General features: G+C 36.1%; 1 protein-coding gene and 1 non-coding gene across 2 annotated transcripts in view; both read left to right on the top strand.

Moving 5' to 3' along the window:
- P3H2 (prolyl 3-hydroxylase 2) overlaps positions 1-16798 on the top strand; it is a 146446-nt gene that overhangs the window by 107570 nt on the left and 22078 nt on the right. Inside the window, 6 exon segments of the mRNA XM_037525276.2 lie at positions 837-1026; positions 4445-4576; positions 5944-6086; positions 6851-6940; positions 9328-9368; positions 10659-10753. Coding sequence (XP_037381173.2) covers positions 837-1026; positions 4445-4576; positions 5944-6086; positions 6851-6940; positions 9328-9368; positions 10659-10753 — 691 coding nt within the window.
- Positions 11545-11651, top strand: LOC119258401 (U6 spliceosomal RNA). Its single transcript, XR_005128244.1, has one exon. It is a non-coding gene; the product is annotated as a U6 spliceosomal RNA (small nuclear RNA).

Raw genomic sequence — 16798 nt, 5'->3', positions numbered from 1 at the left:
TGGATATCTCAAATTTAGTCCCGATTTCAAATACAGAACTGTTTTTGTACTCTCAGATTTCATAGAAGAAATTGTCAAGGTTGAAAAAAATTAAAATGAAAATTAATTTTGAACATCAGTATTTACAGTAAAAAGTGAAACATGATATAAATATCTGTAACCTTCTCTGAGTCTCAGCTCCTCTGCTGCCACTTCAACTGTACATCCAGGAATTGAAGCCAATGTGAATTGCCGAGGGTCACACTTTGGTTCCTCATTTTCTTGCCTGCAGTCCAGTGTTTTTTCCATTGTGTTTATGCTTTTTAAATTCTGTTTGTTATTATTTAAACTCACATAATTATTTGTTTAAATGAAATTTTACTTGAGATCACAATGTTGCAAGGGCTTCTCTTTGGATTGGAGTCATTTTTCTCAATGTGTGGTCTCCAAAATTGCAGAAAAGGGTCAGAGGGAAGATGTTAGATGAAAATCTTTCTTTTTTTAACTGGGCCAGGACTGGATTTGGATGTCACTTCCACCCACATCAGTCTTCCGGCACTTGTTGCATGACCTACTACATTGGTAGGAGCTAGCAAACACAATGTTGAGTGTGCCCAGAAAGAAAATGAAACTCATTGATGCTGCAGCAGTTGATTTACACAGTAAATCCTTTTACATTTACAATTAGATGAAACCAGAGCAGCTACACTTTATCTTCCAGAGCTCCCCTATTTTATCCCTCCACAATGTGCGTGCCATATCCCACCTACCTGAAGAATCCTGAGTCTTCCTGTATCATGCAATTCAAGTGTCACCTGGGTGCTTTTTTGGGGAAAAAAAAGTCCCTTTCTTTGCAGGAGAGTTACAGTACAGGAGTCAAACATTATGAGGCTGATGACTTTGTGCTGGCTATCAAGTACTTCGAACAGGCTTTAAGAGAATATTTCAATGAAGAGATGGAGTGTCGAATCCTGTGTGAGGGGCCTCAGAGATTTGAAGAGTATGAATATTTAAGGTATAAAGGTGGTCTCTATGAAGCCATTGCAGGTAAAGATTATTTTTTCCCCTTTATGTGTTTCCCTATTATAGAAATAGTTTGTGTAACCTATAGAAGTAACACCAATACGTAGAAGTACATATTATAAAAAGTAAAAGATTTGTATCTACCCTATCTTATCTGACATAGATAAATTTACCGATTTGAAATTTTGGTATTTCTGCCCCCAAACCTTCCCAGGTACATATGTAAATATTTATGTATTTATTTATTATTACAGTTTCATTCTTTGTAAAATTAGACAGTTTTACAGCATAATTTTCAGTGTAGTTTTGTTTTATTTTATGCTTAACAATATATTGTGGACTTCTTGTCATGTAAGTATATCTAGATCTACCTTACTATTTGCATAATGTTCCATTTTATGGGGAGAGCATAATTTGTTGACTAGTTCTTTATGGATGTATATTACAGCATTTTTTTATTATTATAAATAGTATAATAGTAAACTCTTTTTGTAGTCTCAATTACTTAAAATAGCATTATATATAAGGAAATTTAATATGTTACAAAATGGCATTTTAAATAGTAGATAAAGTACATTATACATTAATGGGGAGATTGGCTAGTTAACTATTATGATGGGAAGTGAGTTCTGTCCTCCATACAGATTAAAAGCACAGAGGGCCTCCCCTGGTGGTGCAGCGATTGAGTGCTGGGTTGCGAAGCTGCCCACAGCCTCTGCAGTGCCGGTTCAATCCCCAGCTGCCGGCGAGGGTCCCGCATGGCGCGCAGATCTCTCCTGCCGCGCCCGCTCTTCCCCTCCGCAGTGTACTTGTCAGTCTGCCTGTTCTGCTCCCTGCTCTGGCTCTGGTGAATTCTCTCACCCTCCTGTACTTCTGACTGTACCCAGTGATTGTATAAATAAATAAATAAATCTTTTTTTTTTAAAAAAGCACAGAAATCTATTTATAGTAACATCAGAAGAGTGAAAAAATAAAACTGTTAAATGAATATACTGGCAAATATTTGGATAATAGTAGAAGAGGAAAAGCTCTTCTTAGCATGACAAAAGATAAGAAAAATAAAGAGATAGTCTTCATAAAATTTTAAATTATAAAAAATGCATTACAACAAGCAGATTTAAAATAAGTGGAAAAATGCAAAAATGTTACAAATAGTTAATATTTTTAATATTTAAATGTACCATATAAATCATTAATAATAATTATCATAAGTAATAATAATGTATTTCTTGTTAAGTGGAGTTATTTGCCTTCATTGCTGTATGTACTGTTCATTTAATTACCGGTTTCATCGCTGTTCTACATTTCAGTTACTCTCTGTATACTACATTGAAAACAGGCAGACTTTTCTTTTTTTATGCTTTGGTATCTTGTGCTCTTGTGAGACATGTGCCCTCACTACAGCCCTAAATTCACCTCTACATTTGCCTCTAGCACTGGCCATTAAACAATATTGGCAAATATCCTAGATCTGGTTTGGGAAAATTGACGATTTCCCATATTAACATTTCGTGATTTGCTTGAGTTACCATACCACAGACTGCTGATTGGTGGAATTCTCCTCACTTAGATCCTTCAATACCTAACACCCTACCTACCATCACCATTATCTCCACGTTCAATAAAGAAAGGTGATTTTAAAAATCTCAGTCACTGAAGTTCAAACCAAATGCTATGTATTACAGGAACATAAGTCTTCTCAGTAATTTTATATATCTGATTTATTAAAAGAAAACTTTTTAAAATATCCCTATGTGTTTTACATCTCAAATGCATTAAAAACATATTAATTTCACACTACCATTTGATATAAAAAGGAGGCAAGGAATACAACTAATTTAGTGTGATATTTTAACTCACTATGCAAATTCTTTTTTCAGAAATTTTTTAAAAGATTTATTTATTTATGCATACAAGGACTGGGGTACAGGCCAGAGGTGTGGGAGATGAGAGGATTCACCAGAGACAGAGAGGGGAACAAAACAGGCAGGTTGACTGAAATACATTGCTGAGAGGAGCAGCGGGCGAGTCAGGAGAGGTCTGCTGTGCCATGTGGGGAGCTCCCTGGCTGGTTGGGGGATCAAACTCATGCTGCACTGGCTGCCGACAGCTTCATAGGTTGCGTCTTCACTCCTTGTGCCACCAGGGAGGCCCACTATGCAATTATTAACTGTTTTAAACTGTTCTAAATTAGGAGGAAAACTAGCTTTTAAAACACGAATGTATTTGGAAAGCCAAAATAGTGAAATTTTAGTCTTAGAAGAACATTAATAATTAGAGAAAATTACAAATGTCTTCTGAATGCATTTATTTACTATTGGCTGTGCTTAGAAGCTCCAAAGGATGTCATTTTGTCACTCTCATTTTGCTATTTATATCTTGCTTTAAAAAACATTTCATTTTTTAGGCTCTTAATAGGTGTGATTCCCACCTTTTCCTCTGACTTGTCATGTGGAATTATAAGTCAGGAGGCATGCAAGTGCCAGTTAACTATGAGAACACAGTTGAGGGTTGTTAGTTGTTGTTTTCTTAAGAAATAAAACAGCCATCTATTTATTTCTGAAATGCTAATCACATAAACAAACTTATTCTTCCCCTCACATCCCCCGACTGGAGGTAAGAACCATTGCACTGTAGGGATTCTATTAGCTGTGCTATATTAGATTGAGTTGGCCAGGTTGTGTGAAAACTGGCACATTTTCTTATGTACCAGAAAATGTACTTTTCCTTCCTGTTGTGTTTTGGGGTCTCTCTGCAAGGTCATTGAGACACAAGCCAAAGCCTGCCTAACAGAGAACCTTTGAAAGAAGGCAACTATGGTAAATTAAACCGTTCAGTCATGAAGTCACATATTTCCATCATCGTCCTCATGGGAACTCACTCAGTACAAGCATGAATGAAATATTTTCTTTCTAGAAAAGACTGAAGTGACTCCATCTTCATTGTAAAAAAAAGACACAAAATGTAGGAAAGTGTTCTATTCTCTGGTGTTACCCTCTTGTGTTTCCTCAGCTCATGATCAGTGGCAGAGAGCTAAAGGGAACAACGCAATCTTTGGATTTCAAGATCCTTGACTATTTGGAAACCAGAAGATTGGGGACACTAGAAAGGGGAACAGAGAGAAGGAGGCAAAGTGCTTCTTCAAATTCTTCAGCTGGGCATGGGTGGGATTATGTGGCCTGGGTCACTTTTGGGAGATATGGAAGAAAGGATTCACAGGAAGTAAAGAGTACAGTATGGAACACCAGGAGCCCCAAGATTTGAACCCCACTATCACTCTGTGACAAGGGGGATTGGGAAGTCTTACTTTCTTTGTGAAAAGGTTTTCTGGTCATGAAGTAAGAATAATAGTTTTGCTGTCATAGTACAGGGGGTGAGAATGTCCTGTGTGACTAGGGTCTGGACAGCAGGCAGACAAGAGGAACCCACTTTTGTCTTCCAGATCACTACATCCAGGTGCTGGTTTGTCAGCATGAATGTGTGAGGGAACTTGCCACCCGCCCTGGCCGTCTCTCACCGATTGAGAATTTTCTCCCCCTGCATTATGACTACCTACAGTTTGCCTACTACCGAGGTAAAGCGTGGATCATCCATGATACTCTGGGGGAATCTGGTGATGTCAATCATTACAAGCATTGAATTTTGATGATTTAGTCTTCTGTATTCTTTAGTTTGCCATCAAATCAATGGGGGAGGGGATATGCATTTTCTCTTTCATCTCATATCACTGTAGCTCAATATGAGAACAGAAGGTGAAAGTACAAGTGGATAAAAGTGGTAATGCCTGAAAGTTACACTAGACTGACATTTTATATGATTTTTAAGTTTAATGTATTTCAATTTAATTTTAAAAGACAAAGTATTCATTAATTCCTATGACATAAAAACCCGCCTTTCTTCTTTTACTCAACAAGCCAATTTCATGCCCTAGAACAGTTTTTTTTTATTTATCTTGTTAGGTACACATATACTACACACACACCCCTTCAGACACACATACGCATTCTGACTTACCTTCCCCACTTGTACACAGAAGATCACATATTACTTACACTGCCTTTTACCATATTTTCTTCACTTAATACAACTTTTTAATAGGTTGGACTTATGAAGTTACCTTTTAATTAATTCAAAAATGGTCACATTTTGGCAGTTTTATATGGCTTAACCTTTTTATAACATGTCAGAAACAGAGATCTTCCTCATTAATTTCCTTTCTATCTCCATATTATTATATAATTCATTTCATGTGTCTCCATGCTGATGGGCATTGTGTTGCTTCTTAACTTTTAGCTATCACAATCAATAGTAAAATGAAAAACACTTTAAATATGACATCTCCTATTTGCACATAAATATCTAGAATAAATTTCTGTTAAGTGCAACTACTACAAAATGTTTATTCATTTGTACTTTTGATAGATGTTTCCAAATTCCCTCCATATGGAGCATAATTTTTGTTGTCCTTCAACAAAATGTATTATCAAATTTTCAGACTTTCCCCATTAGATGAAAGTTGATCATTTCAATATGGCTTTTGGATCCATTTATCTTACCGAGAAAGAGAGTGCGCATCTTACTTATGTTTAAAAGCAATTAATAAAATTTAGATTGCTGAGATTAGTCTTAAATAGCATGGTGTCAAATTTAGTACAAAAAACAGAATTCACTTTCCAACAAATACCTTCAGGTGGAAACTTTTGAAAATGTATGCAACACATCTAGCTCTGCAGCCGACCAAGAGTAGTATCTTTTGAATACCCAAAATTGAGTCCTTCCTTTTATCTGCAACTATTTCTGCTTACACTACTTAACCTCACCCTGTCTTCCCTCATATTGACATTTACTACTGACCTCTCATAGATATGTGGAAGTAGCTATTAAAAATCCTTTTAGGCAAACCTAAGCTGACTCAAATGCTGCAACTCCTTGGTCTTTCAGTTGGTGAATATGTGAGAGCATTGGAGTGTGCTAAGGCTTATCTTCTACTCCATCCGGATGATAAGGATGTCCTAGACAATGTCGATTACTATGAGAGTCTGTTGGAGGACAATATTGACCCAGCATCCATTGAGGCCAGAGAGGTGAGACCAATGTTCTGAGAGAACTATTTTGCTCGGTACTCTGGTGGAGCTGGTAAAACTATAACACTGCCGTTAAAGAGCTTTAACAACTTAGTAAAGACTCTACAATTCAATTATTTTCAACTTAATTTTTTTTTCTATTCTTCCTCTTCCCCTGCTGTCTGCCTTAGATCAATGGTCAGCTTGCAAGTTTTGTCTTTTTCCTGACCCTATTGTTTGTTTCTCTATATTCTACCTGTAAGTGAAGCCATCCAATATTTCTCTTTTTCTTCTGACTTATTTCATTGAGCATAATCCCTTCCAGCTCCATCCATGTTGCCTCAAATGGCATGAGTTGATCTTTTTAGATCATTGAGTAGGATTCCATTATGTATATATACCGCATCTTCTTGATCCACTTATCTGTTTTGGGGCATTTAGGGTGTTTCCATATGGTAGCTATTGTAAGTGCTACAATAAACATAGGAGTGCAGGTTTTCTTTTACATCAGTATATTTGTGTTCTTTGGATAGATTCCTAGAAATGGAATAACTGGATCATATGATAGGTCCATTTTTAGTTCAACTTGGTTATTAATGCCAAAAGCATATTTTTTTCTCATATGTGCTAACTTGTGAAAATCTGTTGAGCTGGAGACAATTTTTGCAACTCTGGATTTTGTTTTTTTAGTTCCTTTTCTCTAATGAAAACTATATCCACTTGAGCATTTATCATATCTCTTAACTGTTACTTAAATATAAATTTGCTTTCTTTTTTTTCTCTAGGATATGGCCATGTTCATAAAACGTTATAAACTGGAATCACAACTCATAAAATCAGCTGCAGAGGGGCTGGGATTTTCATACTCTGAACCGGTAAGAGGGAAGAAGAAAGAAGAATTTTTTTTAAACAGTGTTGCAGTGTTCGTCTTATGATATTAGTCCTTAGCCACATTTTGTGAAGATTCTGATTCCTTACTTTGCATTAACAAAAACTGTAGTGGGAGGCATTTTTACTCATTGTATGTGATGAACTTTAGAAGACTTTAACAGTTTTCCATTATCACTGAAGTTCAGTCAAAAGCAAATATATATGGATAGAAGTATTTTGTATATGATGCATTTCCTTTAAGATTGTTTCATTTCCTAAATACTATATACAACATTTTTATTTCCTCTCAAATATTTAAAATATGAAAAGACTTCAAACAGAACAAAATCAATCATAAATCCATCATGCTGTCTTTTCCCGATTTTTCTATGTTGTCTTATAAACATTTTTCATATGAAAATGTATGCATTTTCAGAATTACTACTATGGTATAGATTTTTCCTATGAATTTTACTTACTTATAATAAGATATTTCTATATTCCTGCAACTCTTAAAATTATTATTAACTAAATCTATAAAGTTGATGTGCAATAAATATGTTACCACTTCTGCTGCTGCTGAACATTTATTTCTGATTTATTCTACCATTCTAATAAACTAAGCATTTTTCTCTCTATTAAACTCTACCCTTTGAATAAATTTCTAGAAATGGGATTATTCTGCCATTAAAATGTTTTGAAGTTCTTGATGTTTCTTTTCTAAGAGAGTTTTCAATTCCCAGTAATGTACCACTCCTAGTGTCCAGTCTACCACAAGCATCTCAGCAATGAGAAATAAAATTTTAAAATCATTTCTGTTGCTCATATAGCATAAATAAAATGGTACATTATTGTTTTAATTCATATTGCTTTGATGACCAGCAAAAATAAAGTTTTGTGTTATTAATTTTCCTTTAATTTAAATTATCTGGGCATGCTTTTTATTCATGTATGTGGTTGCTATATAAGTTCTTTATATAATGTACATTTTAATATGCTTTTTAAAATACTGTATGTTATATATCCTTTGTAATACTGTCTTATTGTATTATTTTTTATTGAAGTCATTTCATATACAATACTGTCTATGATTTAGGGATAGATTTTCTCTTCTTCAGATGTATGTTACTGGACTAGGCACCGCAGTATCCCTAGTCCTCCAACAGAGTTCATTGTGCCCCTTTCCCCAAATTACCCTCCACCCTCCCTCTCAGGTAGCCTCAATTCTGTAATCATATTTGTAGGGTTGGTTGGTCTTAGTCATATATTTTTTATTGGCATGTTTTAAAAATTAACATAATGTATTCTTTCTAATATAACATTGTAAATATGTTTATATCAATCCTACTAATTATTATTAATTTTTTAATATATTTTTTAAAGATTGATTTATTTATTTATACAAGCACTGGGTACAGTCAGAAGCTCAGGAGGGTGAGAGAATTCACCAGAACCAGAGCGGGGAACAGAACAGGCAGACTGATGAAATACACTGCTGAGGGGAGCAGCAGACGCGGCAGGAGAGGTCTGTCGTGCCATGTGGGACCCTCACAGCTGGCCAGGGATCAAACTGGCCCTACAGAGGCTGCAGACAGCTTCACAGCCCAGCGCTCAACTGCTGCGCCACCAGGGGAGGCCCACTAATTATTTTTTTTAAATCCCAGGAAATTCCAGAAAATTTCACTTACTTTATGTTCCTGTACAGATAATTACTCCTTCTGGACTTTTTGTTTATTGATTTTATTCATAAAGCATAAAAGGTAGGACCTTGATGGTCTTTTTAAATTGTCTTTTCTGGGCCTCCCTGGTGGTGCAGGGGGTTTAGATGCAGCCTATGAGGCTGTCTGCAGCCACTGCAGCATGAGTTCAATCCCCCACCAGGGAGCTGCCCATGTGGTGCAGCAGACCTCTCCGACTTGCCTGCTGCTCCCCTCAGCAGTATATTTCAGTTAGTCTACCTGTTCTTTTCCCCGCTCTTACTCTAGTGAATTCTCTCACTCCTGCTGCCCTCCACACCTCTGGCCTATACCCCAGATCTTGTATATGTGAATAAATAAATCTTTAAAAAAATGTTTAAAAAAGTGTCTTTTCCACATTAAATTTTAAATCACTTTCTTGAACAAAACAACGGATGGCTATGATAATTTCATGATATTATTTTTTATCTATTTATGGATCATTTTGTTTCTTTCCAAAATTATAGCAACCTTAGCCTTTCTTTTTATTAATATTTGTCAAATAGGAAAATATACTGTATTTTTAGAGAATATGTTAATTTCCTAATATTTTAGGTCTTTGGAGTGTTCTAAGTATATATTTTATCTCATTTCTATAGTTGATTTCTTAGTACCAAACCATTGATGTTTTTATATTTTCTTTTAATTTAAAACAGAATTATTGGATCCGATATGGAGGACGACAGGATGAGAATCGGTGAGTTCTTTATTCAGTACAAAAACTTTTGTATTTTTAATGAGAAGAAATACTTAGAATTCTTTGAACTGTTAGGAAGTTATAGAAAATAGGACAACAGACAACAGGACAACAGACAACAGACAATGATGTAACTAAAAGACTTCCAAGTAGGGGGGAATTGGGAATCCCTTATCCCCCATCACTCCTGTGTGAACTTGAGTAATTTATGTACATCTGTGGATTGCATGCTTTTTCTTAAATTCAGAGGCTGAATCAGGTCATTTCTTAAGGCTAAGCAGGTGATTCTAGGTCAGAGAAAATTGCATACTGTTTTGACTTATTAATAGACTAAAACTGAAATTTTCTTGTTGACACTGAGTTCCCTTACTGCATTTATTTGAAAGCATGAGACTCAAAAAGTTTTAAAATATTAGGTGTCACTAACTTAATCAGAAATTAAACAAACTCATTTTTTACATGATAGACATTAGAGGTCAATTTGCATGTTATGAGCAGTTCTAGGAATCACAAGGTATTGGAGTTACATGTTTGAGATCATGTTATATTCATTTTCAAAGGTTAACTGTGATCTTGAAAATGCATATAGCCTACTTAGAACCTTACCGTAAGGGACTGGCAGATCTAGCACTCTTTCTGTCTTCACACAAATATATATATATATATATATATATATATATATATATATTCAAAATCCTGTGGTCTTTCAGTCTATCACTTGGTTTCAAGGACTCCACACACGGAGAGGCTTAAAACCATTGTAAGAGATCCCAAAATATATATGCACATTTGGATTATTCAATGTTTGCATATTGTAAGGATATATTGTGTTTTTCAAAGTTTGACACAGACTTGTAATTTTTTCTCAGGGTCAAGAGCCACAACACTAGAACACTATATTTCAATTCAACCACTGTTTAGTGATGTTATCTATGTTCAAGTCATAATATGACACTCTGAGCATTATACAGATGAATGGCATAATTTTTTCCTGCTCTGTTGAGATTCAAATTCTAACCTCAGGGGGTTAAGTTATGAATACAATTAACTGTAATAAACATTGTGACGAAGACTTAATAAGTGAGATAGAGAACACTAGCTAAGGAAATAGATGAGAACTTCATGGAGACAATGATTCTAATTTGTTCCTGAAAGACACATGAACTTGTGTACAACAAAAACATGATATAACCATTTGTCTTAACTTCACACTATCTCAGTAAGGGAATTTTGCCCTTAAACATTTGTATTCAATGGGGAATTGCTATTTCAATTTTTTTGAATGGGCAGGGTCCCCTCAGGAGTGAGCACAGAAGGGGCAGAAGTTCATGGATTGTCAATGGGAAAAAAATCATCATCCAAGATAGAACGAGACCTCAGAGAGGGTAAGTATCTGTGCATTTTTATTCTTTGAAGTAGGGGCAGGAGTTTGGGACTTGGCTGGCTCTTATCCAGATCAAGGCAGGACCAACCTTTCTTGGAATATGAAGAATATAACTACGCTACTGGAGTCTATAAAAGTCTGAAAGCAAGAATTAAAATCAAGAATGTCTCATTTTATGTCATTACCTTTGATTCACTATAAAATTCTCCAGAGTAACGCCATCTGTTTCCCGCGGGAATCATGAGCTAGGCAGAGACTGTGTGGCCATCAACATCTTCACTTCAGTACCTGATGCCTCGAAAGGTTATAAGGTTTCCCTCTGTCACACAGAGTGAGTGCAGACTGGACAGTGTGGAACAGACCGTTTAGCAGGAGAACCTGTAAAAACAGGTCATGGGGGGCTTTAGGTTAGTTAACCTAACTTGCTTAGCACATAGATTTGAGTAGGGCTTTGAGACATCAGTAGAATTTAGGGTGAATTGACAGTGATGTAGAGGAAATCATTCTATAGGATGAAATAAATGGGGCAAAGATCTAGCAATGGAGAGAAGATGCACAACAGGATGTGCCTGCTTAGTTAAGGACAAAACTGGAGCAAGGTCAATGTCGTCTTTAAATAGTCAGTAATAAACTATTAGCAATAGCAGTAGTAATGGAAGTAGTTATATCAAAGTTATTATTAATTCTGTATACTTTATCAGTTTGCAAAAAATGTACATATAATTCATTTTAATACTGCCATTAACTCATAGAAAAATTATCTCCAATTCATAAGCAAGAAAATAGTTACTCGTGCTCGCTTCGGCAGCACATATACTAAAATTGGAACGCTACAGAGAAGATTAGCATGGCCCCTGCGCAAGGATGACACGCAAATTCGTGAAGCGTTCCATATTTTTAGCAGCACTGTTTACAATAGCTAAGCTTTGGAAACAGCCCAAATGCCCAAAAATAGATGACTGGATCAAGAAGATGTGGTACATATACACCATGGAATATTACTCAGCATTCAAAAAAGATAAACACATGCAATTTGCAGCAACATGGATGGCGCTGGAAGGGATCATGCTCAGCGAAATAAGCCAAAAAGAAAAAGAAATATACTGGATGGTCTCACTCATAGCAGGAATCTAGAAAACTTAAATAAGGGACCAGGAAAATGAATAACTATAAGAAAGTGAAAATCAAAATCAACAAAAAACTATGAACCAGAGACACTTTGTGGGGGGTGGGGGGTGGGAGGGGAGGATTGGGGTCAAAATGGGGGGGTTGCAATTGTATGGGGAATATAAAAATAAAATCTATTATTTAAAAAAAAAAGAAAAAAAAATAAAATAGTTACTCACAGATTTTTCCAGAGTCTCGACAACTCATAAAGGATTGAGCAGGCATTTGAACCTAGACCTTTAAATCCAAATTCCATTTTCTCTTCCTTTTTGTCACCTAATGCTTAGACATAAGTTTGTCTTGATATCCAAAATGGACTCCCCATTGATTAAGTAATCACAAGACAAGAAGTGTCCAAAAACTTGCAATGGGATGAAGCACAGCATTCCATACCCCAACAAGAGAGCTTGTCAGTGTGTTCCTCTAGATGATTTGAAAATTTCTGGCTCCCTATAACTCTCTCATTTCCCAGCCCTTTCCTTCCTTAGTTTGAAGTCAGTTCAAGGAAGTAAACAGGATAATATGCTCATCTAATCTGACCTAGACCTCAGTTCATAGCCACAAAGCCAGGCTGTTTTACAGTGCCAGAGAATTCCATGGTCAGCCAGAGTTCACAGTGCTTTTTAAGCCAGGAAAATCACCCAGGAAGTACATGCCAATAAGCCAGGACTTTGCTGTGAAGGTTTGGGAAACTCCAGAAGAACTGCCAAATTTCAGGGCATTTTTTTTTTTTTCTGGCAAGCAGGGAATCTGATATGTAGCAACTGGCTAGCAAGACTAATGGGGTTAGTAGAAAAAAAGACTACACATGATGCACAAATATGGCTGCATTACCAAATTCAACTATTTCTGCAGAATTTCCTTAAATTGGCTAGTGCATCTTAGAATATTCTCCGGGAACCCACTAGAAAGCCTTTGGTACAGTCATTAGAGATCTAAATAAGGTCTAAATTAAGAACAGTGGTAGACAGAGGCAAACTTCCCAACCAGAAAACATTTCACATCTTAGTCTGGCTGAAAACAGATGTCAGAATAGAATATATTTCAGTTTTTCTCATCTTACACAGAGAGATTATCATCTACTCTGGTTACCTAACAGTGTGTCGTCATATTCATATTGGACAGCTCCCAAGGATTAAGATGGGAGTAAGCCTGGGCTATATGCCAGTCAACTTACTGAAAACATCTGCCACTTACTTATCCATTCTCTTTTCAGCCACCCATTTTCCAAAGGCCCTACTCAATAATAATCCCCAAGTTGTTGGGGCTATAGGAAAAGTAACTTTGAACATGGAATCAGGATGCCTGGTTTTCAAGATTGCCTTAGTCTGATGTGCTCTGCAGTTATGGAAATCTAAAGCCATCTCTCTGGACCCTATTATCCTCATCTGTAAAAGAAGGATAGTAACTCTTTAGTGAGGAAGAATATGAAGTCTTGTGTAGACTGTAAAAGGATGTGCTCATTTAAGGACTTTCAGTCTACAAACTGTTTTCATGACTTGTAAGATGTGATATTTATGGTAAAATGGTTCTTCTTGCCATAAGCCACAGGCACAGAACATAAAGAAGCATTTTCCTACATAATGCCACTTTATTGCAAAGGGAGAATTAGAGCTAAGCACATACTTTATGAATGAGAGAATTAAATTGTTTAACTAAATCTCCTTGGGCTGTGGTTAGGAGTTGGCTAACGCCATCAAATCCAGTCCCCAGCAACCGCAACTCTTTGAACTACATTTTTATTTTTAATGTTTTTCTCTGTCTGGTGTGCTACTAGTCATTTATAGGCTGGTAGACTTGCTTTTTTGAATGACAGACTTTTTTTCCCCTTTCTGTTTGTTAGTGGGTAGTTAGTTGGTAGTTGTTTGTTAAGTGTATGTGTGGGAAACCTCAGTATGAAATTCTATGCTTAGTGGTGTTTGTGTTAGCTAAATGAGGGGCAGATTTCTAGAATACATTCTGCCTGAACCTGTTAGGGTTTAGGCATTTGAAACTCCATGTTGTGATCTATTTCTTCATCTGATCTTTGTATGTTATTTTTGAAGATTTGAGGGGTATTATCAATGTCATTGTAGCTCTCTTACATATACACTGTTACGCCACATGCTTATAAGATGCCTCATTCAGAATTTGCATCTGTGTTCATCAGGGGTGTTGTCAGTAATTTTCTTTTTTTTGTGATGTCTTTGTCAGGTTTGGTATCAGAGTGATGTTGTCCTCATAGAATGTATACAATTCTATGGAAGAGTTTGAGAAGAATAGATATTAGTCCACCTTTGAAGATTTAGTACAACTCAACTGGTGATACTGTCTGACTTTGGGCTTTTGTTTTGGGGAAGGTTTAATTTTCTTGCTAGTGATTAGTCTGTTCAGGTTTTCTATTTCTTCCTGATTCTGTCTGGAGGGTTGTAGATTTCTAAGTATCTGTGCATTTCATCTAGCTCATTGAATTTGTTGGCATATAAATACTCATATTTACCTCTCACGAACCAATGTTTTCCTGAAATGTCTGTTATAACTTCTACTCTTCCATTTACGAGACTAGTGATTAAAATTTTCTCCTTTTCTTTCTAAATGAGTCTAGTCTGTTTCCATAGCTTTCTGAAGTTTTTTTTTTTTTAAATCTCCTCTATTGATCTTTTTGAATCTTGCAATTCCCTTATTTTCTTGTTTAAATTTTCAATTTCTAATTTCTATTCATTAATTATATTTTTCATGACATTCATTTTTCTCTGAATTTTCTTACATTCGTTTAAATTTCTTTATTATGGTAATTTTTAACTCTTTGTTTAATAGGAAAATAAGATATTCCAAAATTTTGTGGTTGGGTTCTAGAGAATTATTCTTTCCTTGTGGTGTAATATTCCCTTTAGGTTTTAAGTTGCCCAGTGTTGTGGGTTTTTGTCTTCCTCTTTTTCTGTTTTAGATATTCTCTCCAGGAGTTTTACACTCTCCAGAAATAGCAAATGAGAGCGTCAGGGGAAACCTGAGAGAGCACAGTGGAGGAAAGCAGGTGTTGCAGAACTGCAGTTCTCTTAATTTTATTTTTATTTTTAAAAAGATTTATTTATTCATGCATATGAGAACCGGGGTACAGGCCAGAGATGCAGAGGGTGAGAGGATTCACCAGAGACAGAGTGAGGAAAAGAACAGGCAGACTGAGTGAAATATATTGCTGAGGGGAGCAGTGGGCGAGACAGGAGAGGTCTGCCACACCATGTGGGTATCCTGCCAGCTGGCCGGGATTGAACCCATGCTGCAGAGGCTGCAGACAGCTTCACAGCTCTGTGCTCAACCGCCTGTGCCACCAGGGAAGGGGAGGCCCTTATTTTTTTTTTTTTTAATCCTAGTGTCTCCAAAATACTTTTCATTAAGAAATATTTTTTTTAACAAAATCTTTTCTGTAAAACAGAGTTGGAGAAATGCTGGATGATAGAAAAAAAATATAGATATTTTGTTTATAGAGATATTTTGTTTATTCAATGAAATGTTTGGTACTAAAGTAGGGAACTTGTGGATATATTTGTGGATTCCAGGAAATTCTGTATTTATTTATTTTGATGACAACTTAAAAAAAAATGAAGAGGAACAACTAGTGGCACATCTGAATTGACCACCTTATAGTCAAGTACTGTCATGAGGTGTCATCACTTAGTGGTTTCAGGTGCAGTTACTCTCACTTTGACAATATTTAAGAATATTTTAGTGGTTGAAGAATAAAAGATTGAAGTAGGACTAATAAATAATATATTAGGACCAGATGGAGGACAAATTTTTTCTTGATACACTAAGATTTTGCAGTAGTTTCAAAGGAGAAAAGTTGTAGTAGAATGAGTCATCAAACACCAAAACATTTCTGAAGAACTGGGCCAGATCAGTTAGTAGGAATATTCATGCAGAATGTAGCTTCTCAGTTTCTGCAAAACAACATTAACCATTTCATTAATATAGTCAATTTGAATTTTGTTGGTTTTATGATCTTGCTTTTTTAATTCTTGTAAATTAATTTTGTTATTATACTTTTCTGAAACTGAAAATAAATACTGTAACCATGTTTTATGAGGCACATGTTGAAGCAAAATTACGGTAAAGATAACATCAACATTAGAGCTCCTTAGGGAATTTTGGCTTTAGTAGATAACCATGCATTACTCAAGACTGAAGAACATTGTCTCTTTATTTTAATATTCCATTAATCATAGGCTATAGTACTCTTTTATCCTGAGTTAACCAATAAACACTTAAAGTTGTTCCCTAACTTGACTAATCCAATTTAAAGAGATAAAGCAGATATCAATTTCAATAGTTTTTTGTGCCTTCAACCAATGTGTTTTATTTATTTGTGCATACAAGAGCTGGGGTGTGGACTAGAGGTGCAGGGTTGGGAGGGTGAGAGGATTCATCAGAGACAGAGCGGGGAGCAGAACAGGCAGATATACCGAAATACACTGCTGAGGTGAGCAGTGGGTCAGACAAGAGAGGTCTGTTACACCGCGTGGGTTAGCTCCCCGTCCTGGGATCAAATTTGTGCTGCAGTGAATGCTGATAGCTTCATAATGCTGAGACTTAATCCCTTGCTCCACCAGGGAGGCCCCCAACCAATGTGTTTTAGACCAGTGTGTTGGTGATCATTACCACTGCTCACTGAGAAGGCGAACTCCCTCACCTCAGCCCCTCCTGCCCTCATGGCGAGCTGTTATTGACAGGCACAAACCAGGTCCATAAGGAGTACTGTTTTTCTTTTCTGCTCAGTTTTCTGGTTCAAAATGGTTTCACTGCGCTACATATGAAGAATTCCTCATAATCAGAGGCTTTATCCTTTGGTCTATTTGGGAGGAAAGGAACTTGTCAGGTCTAGATTTTGTAATTTCACCTCCTA

The sequence above is a fragment of the Talpa occidentalis genome, unplaced genomic scaffold (genome assembly GCF_014898055.3).
Source record: "Talpa occidentalis isolate TD23 unplaced genomic scaffold, MPIMG_talOcc4v2.1 talOcc4.4, whole genome shotgun sequence".
Lineage (NCBI taxonomy): Eukaryota > Metazoa > Chordata > Mammalia > Eulipotyphla > Talpidae > Talpa > Talpa occidentalis.
This window is presented reverse-complemented; position numbering and strand designations above follow the sequence as displayed.